This window comes from Miniopterus natalensis, chromosome X, assembly GCF_054644295.1.
Source record: "Miniopterus natalensis isolate mMinNat1 chromosome X, mMinNat1.hap1, whole genome shotgun sequence".
NCBI lineage: Eukaryota > Metazoa > Chordata > Mammalia > Chiroptera > Miniopteridae > Miniopterus > Miniopterus natalensis.
This window is the reverse complement of record NC_142103.1, coordinates 21,638,958-21,657,175: the sequence shown is the minus strand read 5'-3', so window position 1 is coordinate 21,657,175 and position 18,218 is coordinate 21,638,958. Positions and strand designations below refer to the sequence as shown.

The 18,218-nt window shown below is 35.4% G+C and overlaps 1 protein-coding gene across 1 annotated transcript in view; it reads left to right on the top strand.

The window, feature by feature from the left end:
• ALG13 (ALG13 UDP-N-acetylglucosaminyltransferase subunit) overlaps positions 1–11,776 on the top strand; it is a 60,194-nt gene extending 48,418 nt beyond the window's left edge. Inside the window, 4 exon segments of the mRNA XM_016198084.2 lie at positions 4,224–4,406; positions 6,198–6,238; positions 7,811–7,991; positions 10,886–11,776. Of these exon segments, the coding sequence (XP_016053570.2) occupies positions 4,224–4,406; positions 6,198–6,238; positions 7,811–7,991; positions 10,886–11,142 (662 nt within the window). The 3' untranslated portion in view covers positions 11,143–11,776.
• Positions 11,777–18,218: the final 6,442 nt, after the last annotated feature.

Below are 18,218 nucleotides of genomic sequence, written 5' to 3'. Positions count from 1 at the left end.
TCGATATGATTTTGTAGCTATAATTTTGCTACCCTGCTGAAAATGTAAAGGACGTGGACTGGTTTCTCAAACTTTGAGTTAAGTTTCATTTTACAGGAATTAAGGTAGAGGTGTTTTTACACTTCACAGAATTAACTCCTCACAAGTTTGCTATAAAATACACTTCTGTATAATGAATCATTTTCCCATGAATGTTATAAAGAATATAGGTGCTTGAATTTAAGAGATCTAGGTTAGAATCTTGGTTTTACAACTTAACTAGCTGTGTAATTTTGGACAGGTTATTGAACCTTTCTGTGAACTTATGGGTACTGGTAATGCCAATTTATGAAGTGGTTGTGGAATTATAATGAGATAATTTAAAATTCTTAGCAGAACTTTGGGAAGGTGGTGGCAAAAAGCATAGACAGCTTTTCAATCTTGAGTCCCCAAATAAAAATAGGAATAGCAAAACCAAAACTCATGGACAACACAACAAAATTAGGTAACAAGGTATACCCATGAACCACAAAATGTAAGCAGGTAGGGACAAACTACCAGTCAAAAGACCTGCATGCTGTCAGCATTTATGTGGAAGACAGAAGCATTGGTAATGCTGTCTAATGGACCTGAGAACAAAAGAACCCCAAAAGACCTAATAAGAATTCACTGAAAAGGGGGCAGCCAGTTTGGAAGGAGCAGCTAAGAATGGGAAGGGATTTGACCTGTCCAATACTAGATGAATGCTTTGGGTATATAGTAATGGCACTGAAAAGCTTGGAGCAGTTTGGCTCCTAAGAACTCTCAAAACTCACCTGCCAGGTCTCCCTTTTAGGATAGTATTCTTCACTGGGCAGAAACTGTTGGGAGTGGAATAAAAAATGATCAGGATAGCCCGGCCAGGCCTGGCTCAGCTGTTAAGCGTCGACCTTGGATCCAAGCGATCAGGGTTCGATTCCCGGTCAGGGCACATGCCCAGGTTGTGGGCTGCAGCCGATCAATGACTCTCTCATCATTGATGTTTCTATCTCTCTCTCTCCCTCTCCTTTCCTCTCTCTGAAATCAATAAAGATATATTTAAAAAAAAAAAATCAGGATAGGGAAAAGAGCAGTTCCAGACTAAAGTTGAGGAGGAGAACAAAGCTGTGAATCCTGGAAAGCAGTTATATATTTTTAACACTACATAAAAACAACAGCAAAGAGAGCCCTATGACATTAGAAAAGCTTTCCTATATTCCACCTCATTCTAAAGTTTGTGAAAAATAATTTTACATCATCTGTATACTGCATTGTGTCCTCGCCACCCAGAGTCTAGTCTCCTTCCATCACCATGTATTCAACTGCCTTTACCCTCTTCACCCTTCCCCCTCACTCCCTTTTCCCTCTGGTAACCACCATAGTGTTGTCTGTGTCTATGAGTTTGTTTGTTCTTGTGTTGCTTTGCTTCATTTGCTTTTTAAAAAAATTATTTGAGTGCTAGTTTAAAAGGAAGAAGAGTGGAGCTATGTTGAATAAGTGGTTTTATAGAAAGCAAATCCATAAAGCCTTTAGAGCATTTGGAGATATTCTAGAAATCAAATTCCTCTTCCAAAACTGTAAAAGTGGAGACTTACACAAACCTTCAAAACAGTTAGTTGAGCAAGTTTTTAAAATTTACAGTTTGATTTATTATAGCAAAATTTCTTTTTTAATGCCCAGTTCTATGTGTTTTGACCATGCATACGAGTTGTATAACCACTGTAATCAAGAAAGAACAGTTTCGTCGCCCCCAAAGAGCTGTTTCTGAAGTTTTAAATCATGCTAAGACACAGGTCTTTTATTACTATTAGCCTGTAACTGTATAAAGTGTATAGATAATTGTATCATTAATATTTATATCAGTGAATGAAAACAATGTGGATTATTCCTAATACTTGGTGTGAAATTTCTCTCGCTAAATTACCAGAATAACAAATTCAGCTTGTGTGGACTGTTGCTGTGCTAAGTTTTCTAAAACTCCGAATTTAAACCCTTACTGAGTAACGAGACTAAACTTTGTGTACTTCTCAGGGTTAAGATTATATTGTAGGTAACACAATGATAAAATTTAGTACTTGAATTTCTTGTTTTCTTTTTTGTGCAACAAATACTTTATTGTTTTATTTTTTTAGAAATCAGCATTTGTGTAGTAACTCTAACATTAATAAACCTTTTAGATAGTCTTTAAAAGAATATTAATATCTCAACCACTTTTGACTAGAATTTCACACAAAGAAATATAGTTGAAAATTATAAATGCTAAAGGAATAATTCCAATAATATTTGGTTGTTACTTTACATATTTATTTAAGACATACACAACCAAATAGGAAACCATCTTCCTTTTTTTCATAAAAACAAAAAGTTCTGAATGAATAAAACTGAATGAAAACCATCTATTATGAGAACAAGTCTAAATTACTTTTATTTTAAAAAAACACACAACAAAAAACAGTTTATTTCTACCCATTTAAGTCACAGGCCCCATTATTTTGGCAGTACTTTACTAATTTTAGTCTAAAAGACAGAAGATCTATCTCCTTATAATAAAGAAGTCTGGGCAATGCAAAAAGTACATAAAGTGTTTAACATAAGGTACATTTCTGAAAGAAAAATACTATATAAGCTATAATAAAATTGCATTTGTCTTGAGTAAAGTAACAATGCTTACAGTGTAAGAACATTAAGTAGTCGTGGGTAATGTCATAAAATTCTATCCTGCTATTAATAACCTTAGTAACCTCCTCAAGAATTAAAAGTAGTTTATAAGTGAAATAAGCCAGTCAGAAAGACAAAGACCATATGATTTCACTCATATGTGGAAGTTAATGAACAAACTGAACTACCAAGCAAAGTAGACTCAGAGAGAGCAGGCAGACAGCTCTGGTGGGCAGGGGGGATACTGGGGTGGAGTGTGTGGAGGGATTGAGCAAAAAGGGAAAAAAAACTCATGGACAGTAGTGTGGTGTATGTGGTCAGGAGGGGGGTTGGAAGTAGAAGAGGGCATAGAAATGCTGATAAAAAAATTTAAAAAAGAAGAGCAGTTTTACAACAGTACAATTTTTCTTCTTGGGAGTGACACTAATTAACAAAAGTAGAGGAAAAATCATTGGTTGCTTCAAGCTCTCAAAAAATTAATCAGTTATTACACAGTAAATATGTCAGAGAGAGGTCAGTGTTTAAGGAAGCTAGTCTGAAGATATATGCGATTCATAAGTTGGGTAAGTCTGGAAGTTTTCAAGTTTTAAAATTAATTCTGCATAGGGAATTGATTGGAAAATATTGACATACAAATCAATATTAGGCTTTTCAAATGCCTACAGTTTTGATAATTTAGAAAAGAAAGTCAGCAGAGTGCCTAAGTTTCTATGTATGTTTTTTTTTTAAAGAGATGCATAAAAGGAAGTACTTGAATTTCTAAGTCAGCTAAAATGTTCAATTAAATTTGAAGGGTTACATCATTGATCTTTTGTCAAAAAAAATTAACAGACTTATCTGGCATACTATGTATATATGAAGACACTTATTTTTGGTAGGTTGGAACCATATTGTTGCCTTTTTTATCATAGAGGAATGTATTAATATTTAAATATAATTATATTTGAATCTCTTACATCAAAAACTGTGAAACTCCTAAGTGAGTATGGTTTTTAAACTATAGTAACAGGTATAGAACGTTAAAGGGATCACATATTTTACCTAGCCTGTCTATTTTAGATTCTGTATGTCCTTGGATGTGGAACTGTCATGATTTAGAGTTTCCTGATACTCTTCTGATGCTATGAAATAGAAACCTTCAAAGATTACCTGAATCTGTAGTCTCTGCAAATCAGTCTCTCTTACTCGCTTTTTCATCTTGTGATTTGACTAAGAGTTGCAGATGGCTGAAAACGTCTTTAGCTTCGTGTTAAGCTAAAGTAAAACTTTTGCTTTAATGGTATTTTATTTATGTACCTTTTAGCTGATGTTCCAAGTCTTGATAGTTGAAGCTCTGAAGCTTCCAGTTTTTCTTTCTAATTTCAGTTAATTTTCCTAACTCAAAATAATCATAATGAGCTAGTTTTCAGCTGGCAAAGAGAATTTGGAGCAGTTCACCTTCCAAGGTTTTGTTTTTTTTTTTAAGTTAAACGATAAGAGTCATCTGACCATGTTGGAGACACAGAAGAAGTAGAAACTGAACTGCTTACAGTTATGCGTTGTTACTCTATGTTTTGTTTCTTTTTTAGTGATTGTTTCACCATCCTATCCATACCTCCCTGCTCATGTGCCTGCTGTTGCTGCCTCTCTGCCACCGCCTCCACCTCCTCCTCTTCTACCTCCTTTTCCTCTTGAGGCAGGAGAGGTTTCAAACTTACCACCACCTCCTCCCCCTTATTCCTGTGATCCAAGTGGCAGTGATCTGCCTCAAGGTGAGTGGATTTCGAGACTTGGGTGAGGGTCATTTGGGTCTGAGAGTTTTTTTAAGTTGTAGAACATATCTCTGGTTAACCAGTAGGAGTAGGGTGGGGGACCAAATGGAAATTGACTTGGGACCATAATGCTAAGTAAGTGACTAAGGAAAGGAGCAATTGGAAGCTAGGAGTATCTTCTGCATAATCAAGAAGTGGAAGGTTGAGCTGACTCGTGCTGCTGTTTTTTGGTAGCTACATGTCTGCCTTGGAGAAGATTCTCAAGTGGATGTCTTTGCTCTCTCAGCTATTTTTCTTAAAAGCAGGAATCAACACAAAATTTTCTCCATTTTCTTAAATTCCTACCACAAATATATGAAATTGTTACGATCTTTGACATTTAATGTTTAGGATTCCAACTGAATTTTGAAGATTTGGGAGAAGGCTTTTTTTTTTTTTTTTTTTTTTTTGAGGAATTAGGGGTCTGATACGCCTTGGATTTCAGCCATATGTACTTGTTTCTGTAATTAAACTAAGGAGTAGCTTTCCATCAGATGTTCTTTGTCACCCCTCAGTTTGGCAATGTTTTTCAAAAGAGAATTGTAGTTGAAAGTTGTTTGTAGCTTATTTATACTTTCTTTGCTGTAACATTCTCTTGATTTTTGTAGCTGATTCTCTATTCTACTTTATTTTTTCCAGCCCCTAAGGTAGTCAGTCATCATGACCCTCTTCAACTCCATTCTGTTCTTTTTCCCTATCTTAAAACTTCACTGTCACTTTTATGTAGATGATTCCTAAATCAATCTAACCCTTGCCTTTGAAGTTTCAGGCACTTGTCTCTAGTTATGTGGTAGACATTTTCACTTGGCTTTCTTACTTTCACTTAACCCATTCTGACTATAATGAAAGTCCCCATCTTTATCTCTCTTCTTTCTTCTCTTCAGGCCATGTAGAATACTAACTCTTCTTTATTTCCTATTTTGTTAACAGTGTATCATGTATTAGTACTTCATTTCTTTTTATGGCTGAATAATAATATTCCTTGTACGGATACACCACATTTTGTTATCTATTAATTGATGGACATTTGTGTGGTTTTCACTTTTTTGCTATTGTGAATAATACTGCTATGGATATATGTTTACAAGTTTTGTGTGGATATATATATACCAAGGAATGGGATCCCCATGCTATTTAAAGTGGCAGTAAATATATGTATCAAAATTCTCCAGCTTAAGAAATAGAAGTTTTCTGAGAGTTCATTTGTTAGTGGAACTTTAATTAAGTTCTATATCTGGAAAAATTTTATCACCTTATGATTTAACATATTTTGAGTTACCTTGCTCATTACCTCTTTTTGGAGTTCTGGTAGTGGTTAGTCATGTTAACTAAAAACAAAGTTAATTCCTTCATAAGAACTAGTTATCTCAGTAAGCATCACTTATCTCAGTATTAGTAGAGAAACAATATGATTGCTTATGTAGTAAATTTGTCTTGAAGTAAAATTTAGTTTTTAGATGAGCAAGAAAATGCCTTTACCGGATTCTTCTTAAATATTAGCAGAGTGGCATTCCAGTAATATTTGCTAATATTAAGAATATAAATAAAATATATATTTGGTGATTAAACTTTGGGTCAGAAAATGATCTTACCTGTAGTGGTAGGTAAATGGTCATTTACTCTAAGGTAGAATTGAGTGAGATGTTGTTATGGGAAGACTATATTAATTGTCTACCTTAATACTTAAACAGAAAAGCTTTTAAGTGGTAGTTCTAATTGTTTATATCATCTAAATTAAATTTTTAATTTTAGATACAAAAGTTTTGCAGTACTATTTCAATCTGGGATTGCAGGTAAGAGTCCTGTAAACATTGCTTTGATAACCTCTTTATTAAAAATACAGTATAAACTGTTTTGATAATCAGACTCAAACTTTCAGAGTCAAGAATATTGTGAGGGGCCTAAAGTTTTATTTCTGTCTTTATAAAATATCTCTGAAGATGATATAGGTCATTTTTCTACTTTAGCCTCCTAGTGCTTCAGTTTCTCTTGTAATATAGTTGTTAAGTTATGGTGAGTGCAGACTCTAAGCAGCACAACTTTAGCACATATTGACCTCCATATTTAACATCATGTTCCAGCACTTCACTATGTTTTCCTGTCTCAAAATAATATTTGGGTTATTTATCCTGCTTAAAACATTTTTATGGCTATTTCTTCATTTTATGTGAAAAGTAACCTGACAAATTCAGACATTTAAAGAACTGTGTTATTTTTAAGCACTCATGTATTCATAGATATTTGCAAAACACTTGATTTTCACCATGCCCCTTAGTTGTGACAGGTGGGTACTGAAAAATACCTTAGTATCACTGAAAGGTGTCTCTGATTTCAGTTAAGAGCTTTATTATTTTATTCTTTCAGGGGATCATTTCCCCCCTGTAGTACACTTGTTTTCTGATATAACAAGATGGTATATTTCCTGAAAAGTAATGATGCATCTTAATATTTGGTACATAATAAACTATATAGTCTCCTGGATAATGCTCAAAGTAGCTCATAGTCCCAGACACTGATTTCCTTGAAACCTTGGACATATAATTTCCAGAAAATTACCTTCCCCAACTGCCACACATTTATAAATTAAGATTATAGAGTGGGGTTGTTGTTCTTTGAGACTATATTTCATAAAAGCAGCTTCAGGAATTAAAAAAATAAACTCCTTGCCATTTCAGCTATGTTAATTATATTCACATGTGGAAACGTTCTAATTCATTCCACAAGGCTGAGGCATTTTAAAATATTCTTCCTGCATTTAACATCATGGGAATACAAGGAAATGCAGAAAAATATTTTAACAATTTTTATATTAAAAGTAATAGCATTCATTGTAGTACATCTGGAAAATGCTATAGTATAAAGAAAACCAAAATCACCTGTATAACCACTGTATACTTTGATACATTTTCCCCCCCGGTTTATTTTACAAAATATGGACAATGCTATGTAATTTTGTAAACTTTTAATAATATGAGCATTTAAAAAAATATTTGACTGCATGATTTTTTATTGCCTGTATTGTGTTCCATCGTGGATATATCATAATTCATACATCTAGTTCCCTGTTGTTGAGTATTTAGGTTGTTTAATGTGTTTTGCTTTTAAAAATAATGCTATAAAAGGCATTTCTGAATACATGTCATTGTGTATATCTCTGATTTCTTTCAGGTGCTTTCCTAAAAGAATTTCTAGGTCCAGATATGAAATAGAGATGCTACAAATGATCTTAAAGTTGTAATAGAGAATAGATTTTCTACCTCTCTTGAAAATTATGGCCTAGCTTTTTTTTTTTTTTTTTTTTTTTTTTTAAGACAGGAACTGTACTTCTTTAAGAAATTGTTTGTTTTTCCCCTTTCTTGCCCAAGTGTTATCACCACAACTACTGGCACTCCATGGTCTGTGTGCCACAGATGCAGCAGCAGCAGTTTCATGTAGAGAATTATCCCGTCTGTACTGAGACACCTACTCTGGTAGATCAGACCATTCCTCAGTTGTACAGTGAGGTGGGGAGACAAGATGGCATTCAGGCAGAAGCATCAGCGAATGGTGAGCATGTAATGAGAATGCCTGCAAGAAAGACAATTAGATTTTACTGCGTATAATTTAATAATGGCCTTCAGATATTTTATTAGGTACAAATACTAGACCAGTGTTCTCAAAGGATGGTTATGGGATCCCTCTCAAGGGATCCATGAGGCCAGAAGTATTCATCATATTACACAGATTTTCTTTGTCCCTTTCACTGTTACATTTGCATTGAGGGTGCAAAAATCAGAGGTGGGTAAAACTGCTGGCACCTAAGCACAAATCAAGACGGGGGCACCAAACTATATTAGTAATCAGTGACTTCCTCACTGCCACACACTCATGATAGAAAAATGCCAGTTTATTTAATTGTTTCATCAAAGATGTTCTTATTTTTATTAAATATTTGTCTTCGAATAATTGTACTTAATGCTCTCTGTGACAAAAGTGGAAAGTATTCATCAGGCACTCTGCATACTGAAATATGATTAATTAAAGAAAAGGATTTATGAGGTTGAGTTCCAAGATGAACTAGATGACTTTTTTCAGGAAACACTATTTTTGCTTGAAAGAATGATAGACGAACAATGGTTATTCAAACTGGGGGATCTGGCACACATTTTCTCAAATGAACAACGTGAGCCTGCCACTTCAAGAAAAACAACTGATAATATTTGTTGTCTAAGATTAAAAACATTTCAGCTTTCTAATAAAAGTTAAAATTTTGGAAAACTTTTATCTACCACCCTGACCTTAACAGCTTCCAAATACTTAGATGGGGCTATGAATTAATGTACTTTTTTACATTGCATAGTGAAATGTGTCAGCATTTGGGAACTCATATACAAAGCAACCATTCTTATGGTCTCAAACTGCATAACTCAGTGAAATATTTTCCCAGTTACCAATGCATGATGTTACGTACCTGTGCATGATTTTATAAAAGATCTATCCAAAGTACAAGATAAACCTGGAATTTAGTATTAACAAAGTATGAAAAATTCACATTTCTACTGATAGTTAAGAAACTATACCTTTTTTTTTGGTAGCATCGAAGATGATCTACAATTATCTGAAAAGGCTAGTTATTAAAAGAATTCTCTTTTCCAAGTACATATCTGTATGAAGCCAGATTTTCATATACTTCAACCAAAACATGTATCACAATAGATTAAATACAGAAGCAGATATGAGAATCCAGCTGTTTTCTATTAAGCCATATATTAGAGATTTGCACAAGTGTGAAACAATGCCACTTGTGACACAATTTTCTTTTATTTGGGAAAATAAACTCATTTTGCAAAACGATTTTGTGTTAACAAAGGTCTTATTTTTACATGAATTAATATTTTTCAGTTTCTCAGTAAATATTTGTATATATAAACCACATAGACAAAAACTATTTGGGATCCTCGATCTTTAAGAGTGTAAAGGAATCTCAAGACCAAAAAGTTTGAGACCATAAGAATAGTTGCTTTGTCTATGAGCTCACAGTATAATACAGATGGGGCGGCATTTTGAGGGGTTTAGAATAGGATCTTTGGATGGCCCTTCTTGGAAAGAATCAGTAGGAGGTAAGAAGACATTGTTTGGACTAACCTAACCAAATTTGTTTCCCATTTCCAGCACTGCTACTTGATGGTTGTGATCTTGACTAAGTTACTTGGCCTCCCTAAGTCTGATTTTCTGTAAAATGGAAAATACCTGACTTGTCAGGGTTGTTATAAGAACTAAAAAAGACCTTATGTATAAGTATACTATACCTGGTGCATGTGAGGAATGTGAATTTCTTTTCTCTCCTCCCTTTTTAAAAGCATATTAATGGTTTTGGAATATACACACTATACAATCTTATTCCTAGTATTGTGGTGTGATGTGGCCCATGGTAATAAAAATTGAAGTTATCAACCTTTATTGCATTTTTGTACCAGATACCTTTTATAGAGCTATTTTTTATTTGTAGTAAACCATGAGACAGTGGCAGTCTTTTAAAAAAAAAAAAAAATACTGATTTCAGAGAGAGGAAGGGAGAGGGAGAGAGAGATAAAAACATCAGTTATAATAGAGTCATTGATTGGCTTCCTCCTGCACGTCCCCCACTAGGGATTGAGCTTGCAACTCAGGCATATGCCCTGTGCCTTGAACAGGAATCCAACCGTGATCTCCTGGATCGTAGGTCATTGCTCAACCACTGAGCCATGCTGCCCAGGCGACAGTGGTGGTCTTAATTTCACAGAATGAGCTAATCTAAGTTATCCCAAGTAATGAAGGACTCCTTTTTGTTTAATATTTATATAGTCACTATGTAGCAAGGTCACAATAGCAAATTTCCACTGAAAATTACTCATGGTAGCAAAACTTCTGTTAAATTAAAATTATGCTAGGATCATAATGACATTCAAGAGGTGACACTTAAATGTTTAAATGCTCTTCAGAGCTATACCTTCAAGTGTAGACCAGGCTGTGTAGACACTGAGTTTTTAATTGCTAAAGTAATACAAAATAGTTACCTGGACAATATGTGTTATACTGGGAAATTATTGGATAACTTAATTGTGGACAACTCTTATTAGAATTAAATTGACTAGAAGGATTCTAGTGAATGTTTCTTTATGTATTTAATCTTTTGGTGCCAAAATCATCTCAGAAAAATAGCTGTCACTAGGTAGAATACATTTGACACATTATACACATGCACATACGTGTATATAATTATTTTCAATTAGGAAGTGTTCATATAATATTTTAGTAGTCTGTTTTAGTCACATTTCATATCTAAAGTGCTCCTGTTGCAATTGCTGTGATCTTTCCTATAGTAGTGCTAATTTCATTTTTACCTATAAAAACATTCATTTATATTGGTATGTTCATGAATCTTTGTATATAAAGTATACTACATGCATTCTTTGTTTCAGGTACTTTTCCAAATGCTGACCCTGCATCTGTCCCTCATGGAACAGTCTATTATCCAGTGATGTCAGATCCCTGTGGACAGCCAACTTTGCCAGGTTTTGATTCCTGTCTTCCCATTATGCCGGAGTATTCCTATGTTACCCCCTGGCATCCTATTGGTGCAGCATATGGTTCTCAGATTCATGGTGCTATGAATCCTGGGCCAGTTGGCTACATTGCTTCACCTCCTTCACCTCATTATGTACCTCGGAATATGTAATATTCAGCATTATGATGTATTCTTGCACTGCCATTTTTTTTTCTGTTTTGATTTTTTAAAAAATGTTTTATGTTAGTGCTTAAGTGATTTAGGTGGTTAGAGTGGTTACTATTGTATCTGTCTTTAAGATTATTTTATCTTTTGATTTAAAATAGTACTTTAAAATAAAAGAATATTACTTTGGGTTGTAAATAAGGAAATTGAGATGAATGTACAACTAGCCTCATGTTGGATATACTTAGTTGTATTCAGCTGTCTTCCTGTCGGCCAGCTTGTCAATTGATAAGAGGAATAAGTCATACGAACTATTTCCTTGATTTAGATGTCACACATCAAACTACAAAATTCGATTAACTTCCACTTTTCTCTAGAAAATAAAACAAAAATAAGAGCATTTGTTTCTGGGTAACTAACAATATTAAATCTGAGCTCTTCCGGTTTCTCAAGAATTGTCTGACCTGAGTTGCATTCTGTGATATTTATCAGTTTCGAAAGCACATAGTGCTCTGCTTTAGATTTGTCCCATATGCTATTGTTTAATCTTGGATTTATGTAACTTTTACTGCACAGTATTGAATTGGTGTCCTTTGCACAGTTAGCAGTAAATAAAAATTAGCATTTAAAATTGCTAAAATGAGTGGGATTTTCTTCATTTCTCCTTTTTCATGGTGACAGAGAGTACCAGGCATTTGATTGTTTTAATATGTTTTACCCCTGATGTTTTGGTTGCAAAAGCATGTGAATTTATAGCATGAACTGGCAGAGCCAGTTGAAATGTTATTTAATCTCAAGACACTGCAATGCATACTACCGTATCTGTTTCTTTTCCCTTGAGAATGAACCTTTTTAGGTTGTATTTCTGTTTTTTAAAATCCTTTCACTCCCTTATAGAACTTTAATCTAGACTTACTTTCTTATTGCCCTATACTTCCAATAGTTGTCAAATCTTTCAATTTTTGTTTTTATTCTTACCTTGTATCTCTCCAGCCTGCCTTGTCTCTTTCTGTAAGACATATTTCATCATCCTATCTTCTCTTTTTCTTTTTTTTAAAATTTATCTTTATTGATCGAAGTATTTCAGATATGCCCCCTTTTTGTCCCCATTGATCCCCTTCATCCCACATCCCCCCCCCAGGCCTGCACCACACTATTGTCTGTGTCCATGGGTTATGCATATATGCATATAAATTTTTTGATTAATCTCTCCCCACCCACTCACCCACCCCCACCTTCCCACTGAGTTCTATGCTTCTGTTGTCTCTGGATCTATTTTGTTCCTCAGTCTATTTTGTTTATTAGATTCCACATATGAGTGAGATCATGTAAAACTGAATCAGGAACAATCAGAAAACCTGAATAGGCTAATAACAACGGATGTAATTGAAGCAGTAGTAAAAAAAACTCCCAGCAAACAAAAGCCCTGGTTTGGACGGCTTCACAGGGGAGCTTTCTAATTCTTTAAGTTGTAGGGTTAGATAGTTTACTAAAATTTTTCTTGCTTTTTGAGGTAGGCCTGCAGTCTTACGAACTTCCCTCTTAGGACTGCTTTCGTTGTGTCCCATAGATTTTGCATTTGTTGTGTGTTCGTTTTCATTTATTTCCAGGAAATTTTTTATTTCTTTCCTCATCTTATTGGTAACCCATTCATTGTTTAATATGTTATTTAGCCTCCATGTGTTTGAATGTTTTTGAGTGTTTTTACTGTAGTTGATTTCTAATTTCATGCCCTTGTGATCTGAGATGCCTGATATGATTTCAATCCTCTTGAACTCTTAGAGACTAGTTTTGTGTCCTAACATGTGGTCTGTCTTTGAGAATGACCTATGTGCACTTGAGAGGAATATATATTCTCCAGCTTTGGGGTGAAATGTTCTGTAAATATCAATTAAATCTATCTGATATAGTGTGCCATTTAGTCACTGTTTCTGTTGGCTTTTTGTCTGGAAGATCTATCCAGTGAAGTAAGTGGGGTGTTCAAGTCCACAACTATGACTGTATTGCTGTTGATCTCTCCCTTAAAGTCCTTAAGGTTATTATTGATTGGTCCATATTTATTGCCATTTTAATTCTTTATGCCTATGTTTCTCTATTTCTTCTTAATTTTACAGCAGTCCCTTTAACATTTCCTGCAATGTTGGTTTGGTGGTGATAAACTCCTTTAGCCTTTTTTTTTTTTTTGGTCTGGGAAGCTCATTATTTCACCATTGATATTGAATGATAGCCTTGCTGGATAGAGTATTCTTGGTTTCAGATCCTTGTTTTGCATTACCTTGAATACTTCATGCCGTTCCATTCTGGCCTGTAGAGTTTCTGATGAGAAGTCAGCTGACAGCCTTATTGGAACTCCTTTGTAGGTAACAGATTGCTTTTCTCTTGCTGCCTTTAATATTCTCTTTGTCTTGAAATTTTGACATTTTAATTATGATGTGTCTGGGCGTGGGCCTCTTTGGGCTCTTGCTTGGAATTCTGTGCCTCCTGAACTTGTGTGACTTTTTCCTTCACCAGGTTAGGGAAGTTTTCTGCCATTATTTCTTCAAACAGGTTCTCTAACCCTTGCTTACTTTTGATCTCCTCTGGTACTCCTGTGATGCGAATAGTTACATTTCATGTTGTCCCACAGCTCCCTTAGACTGTCCTGTTTTTAATTGTTTTTCCTTTTTGGATCTCTGTTTGAGTGATTTTTTTCTACCCTGTCTTCTAATTCACTGATCCGATCCTCAGCTTCCTCTAATCTGCTATTTATTCCTTCCAATGTATTCTTTATTTCTGCTATGTCATTCTTCATTTCCTTCAGAAGTTTCCATATCTTTTTTCATGCTGTTGAGCATCCTTAAAATCAGTACTCTAAACTCTGTATCTGATAGATTGCTTATCTCTGTTTCATTTAGCTCTTTATCTGGAGACTTCTCTTGTTCTTTCACTTGAGGCTTGTTTTTTTGTCTCCCCATTTTGGCTGCCTAGTTGGGTTTGTTTCTATATTGGGTAGGCCTGCTAGGACTCTCAGTCTTTTCAGAGGGTCTCTGGTGCAGGCCAATGTCAGACGCTGTTTGTGACTGGCCTTGAGTATCCTGTTTGGAGCTATCAACAGCCCTCTGCTTGAGGTCCCCTCTGTTGGGGCTGGGTGCATTTGAACAGGATCAAGATGCACACCAAAGTGTGATTTTCCAAGGCCTGGGTCCAGAAGCGGATTGGTCAAAGACTGAAAGCACTCTGAGGTCTGCCTCTGCCTGCAGGCTGACTAATCTGATTCTCTTAATGAGCCTCAGGCTGCAGAAACTCCATGGGGTTGGGCTAGAGGTTTTCCAGCAGGGTGGGGCATTTGCTTCCGGTTCAGGCAAAAGCTGCCTGGAAGGTAAATTTCTGCTTCTGCAGTATGGGGGAATGGCGGCACAGAAATCCAGAGTGGTGCCCTCTGAGCTCTGTCTCCACAGTCCACAACTCTAGATTCGCCTCGCACAGCTCCAGTCCACTCTGCCCTCCCTCTGCCGGAGCCTAAGGTGAGTGGCTGCACACAAAACTTTGTGCCTTGGCTCTTTAAGAGGGTGCCTGCATTTCCAGCTGTCTCTCCCTGGCAGAAACTCAGCTGCTTCTCACAGCCAGATGTTATACGGGCACCTTTCTCAGTTCTGGTGCTCTTGGCTGGGGAGCCCAGCCTGGGGTTTAGGCCCCAGAGTCCTCAGTGGGAACCCCCCACAGCTGAGATATCCCTCCAGACCTTCAGCTGCTGCCTGTGGGAGCCTAGCCAGCCCTCTCGCCTCCGCACTTCCTACAGTCTCTATGCCGTCTCCACTTTTCCTCCTTGGTTATGAGGGTGCTCTCCAGCTCGTCTTCAGTTGCAGTTGATTATTCAAGATGGTTTTTCTATTTTAGTTGTAATTCGTTTGTTCCTGGGAGAGTGTCAGTGTAGCTTCCACTCAGTCCACCGCCATCTTTAATCTCTCCCTTTCATCTACCTAAAGAACACAGATTTTTCTCTATTCATCAGTTCTCGTCTGAGGGGTAATTTGTCATGAATCCTTTGCTGTAGCTCAGCTAACAAACAGCTATTTTTAAAGTGTTCCTTCATTGCGACAAAACCTATTTATATTGCCTTTTTAATCAGTTATTTATGCGTGTGAATCAGTTTGTCCTTTCCCACCTTCAGCCATACCCCAGACCAAAATACCTCAGAACTCGAAGTGCTTGAACAGTTGAAAGAATTAAGAGTGGCATCCATTGAAAAGAAGATATTCTGTCTTCAATGTACTGTTTTCAAGATGACTGACATTGAGTTCCAAATCAGTTAGTGCACTAGTTAAGGCCTTGTAATAGACATGGAACTGGTTTTATAAGTGCTTGCTCTACAAGTTGGCATCTGACAACTGTAGTAAAAAAAGATGAACAATAATATGCTGATCTTTATAACAACCTAACTCTGTGTGTTAATATTTATTTTCTCTGCTAACCTCCTGAGTTTTCAATTTGTGCAGCCTACAAATTGTTTTATATTTTAAGTAAAGGTTTATTTTACTCAAGCTTAAATTATGGAGTTAACTCCCTCTCCAACATTTTTCAAACATGCTAACATTTCTGAAATATACACAACTCACAGCAATTAATTGTCCTCTGTCTTCAGCTGTTGTCAGTGGTTCACTAATTAGCTTCTAAGGGGTGTTTTAGAAGATTGTAGTCTAGAGAATGTGGGTCCGGAAATTGTTTGGTTTTGAGACAAGCACATTTGCCTTGGGCTTCTAGTTGATCTGTTTTTATTTTAAACTTGTAGGTTGCTGCTTTCCCTTGAGTTCCATTACTAATTAACTCAATTTAATGAGATGCTTGTTATTAACTTAAACCAGAGATTAATGATCAACCTTATTGTCACTGTCACCAGTATTCAAGTCAACAGTACTTATGGTCTGTTTAAATCATACAAGTATAGTCCACTTATTCATGTAATGCTCTCACTCTTCTCTAAGAAATAATCAAAGAATGTACCCTGACCCTGCTATTGTTTTGGGGGTTGGGCTGGTGAAGGTAATCTGTTCTGCTGAAGAAGTTTGCATTGTTTTTTGAAGGCATCTTCCAGATAAAAAGGAAGTGGTTTCTCTTGGTAATAACAAAAACCTTAAGGCTTAACATGTTTAATCAACCTATTCTGTAAACGTAGTGGTAGACTTATTTTTACATATTACCTCTAGTTGCCCTTGATGTTACAAAAGACGTCCTGCTTTTCTTCTGATGTTATAACCAAATTTCATCGGTTTAGAATTGTTGGGGTAAGGAGATACATTATAAAAGTACTGTGGTTTGTTTTGGACCCTTTATTTCCACTCCCTTCCTGAAATACTGGTCACACTAAAGGTAGAAAGCTGACTTGTTTCCATAGGAAAAACTATTAGAATTCATTTTTAAGCCATGTATATTTATTCTCAAAACTAATTGTGGTTTTCTGCCTTGATTAAGAACAGATGAAAATATTGAATCTGTTTTACTGTTGAAATTCAAGACCTGTGAATTTGAAACATCTTTCATTTCTTTGGAGCCTATAATCAAGGCATAACCTTTTAATTAGCTTTGGAAATAAAAGTACAAACAAACCAGGATTTTTTATGTGAACACCAGACATTCAGAACTTAATTCAGACATAAATCTCTATGAATAATGAAATAGTCCATTGAGGGAGAGTGGTGCGTGTACTTAATCTAGACTTTTTAAATCTGGGACAGATTTGGTGTATTTTATATGAAACCTTTACAGCCGTTTATATTTTCATTTATAATGACTAAGAATTCAAGAGAACTAATATAGCAAAAGACAACCTATTGTTTCTCCCCATCTTACCCAAAATGTTAAGCTTCAGTCAGAACACTTGCCTTCTCTCCTGCCTCAATTATCAAAGGTAGTTTCAGGTATGTGTAGGGAGATGTAGCTTCAGGAAGCTTCAAGTGGACCTGAGTTTAGGTATCTAACTACTGTTGGAATAAAACTGCATTAGAGTGTCAAATCTGGGTATTGTCTCAAAATAATCTGGAAAGGGGGGTTATAAATGAAAGATTAGCTGCATGTTAATAACTTGAACTATAACTGTTAAAACTTGGGTTCATTATGTTATTCTATTTTTTTTGTTTGAAAATTTTCATAATAGTTAAAGAAAAACTGCCTTTGTAACTGGCCATCTGGAGACTAAATGTTTGTTTATGAAGTTAGTAAGAGTTCAGATTTTTAAAAATGTTTTGAATCCTGAAAAGAATTAAACGTGATTTTAGAGAGGCTGTCTCATAAGGCCCATAGGTACCTTGTTAAGATATCAGGGGATGTAGGAAGCCTATAATATAGGCAACTGATTTAAAATTCTGTAATTCTTAAGAATATTCACTACATATAAAACTAAATTTTATTAAACCATGACATTTATTTGTAGTTTAAACTAATTGAGGTAAGTGAACCATTTCAGGTTTTACTGCTTTGCTGTTTAATAATCACCACCACTTTTGAGTTCACTTTTCTTTTTATGACTGCCAGAGGGAAGCTTGGAAACCAGGAAATTACTGTTCAAAAGCTATTTATTTTTTGTTGTTTTTTTCCCTGGTAGGTGGCTCTTGCCAGTGACTAAACATTTGGGGGTGGGGTGATTCAACAATACTGAGGCTAAACCAAATCAATTCTTAATTTAGGCCAGTCAATGAATAAAAATGTTAAGATCTACTTTGGCCAAACATTATTGATTAATAGTAGTGATTTATTGGTGTTATATGTGTGGTTAGTACCTTCACCTAGTCAACTAGTAAATCTTGCAAACCTTATAGCTTCGTCCAAACTATATAATACAGATTTTCCAAATCTTTTGCAGAATTGTAGGAAAAAATGTATCCTTGTAGTGGGGTACTAAAGTTATAGACTTAAAAAAAGAATGTTTTATTTCCTTGCTGCTATATTAGCCCAATCAAAGTAACTATTTTAATCTTGGTAAATTTCAGTTGTGCAAGATGAGTAAGTTGTAGAGCTCTGCTGTACACCATTGTGCCTATAGACAACAGTACTGTATTGTACACTTAAAAATCTTAAAGGGTAGATCTCATGGTAAGTGTTCTTACCAC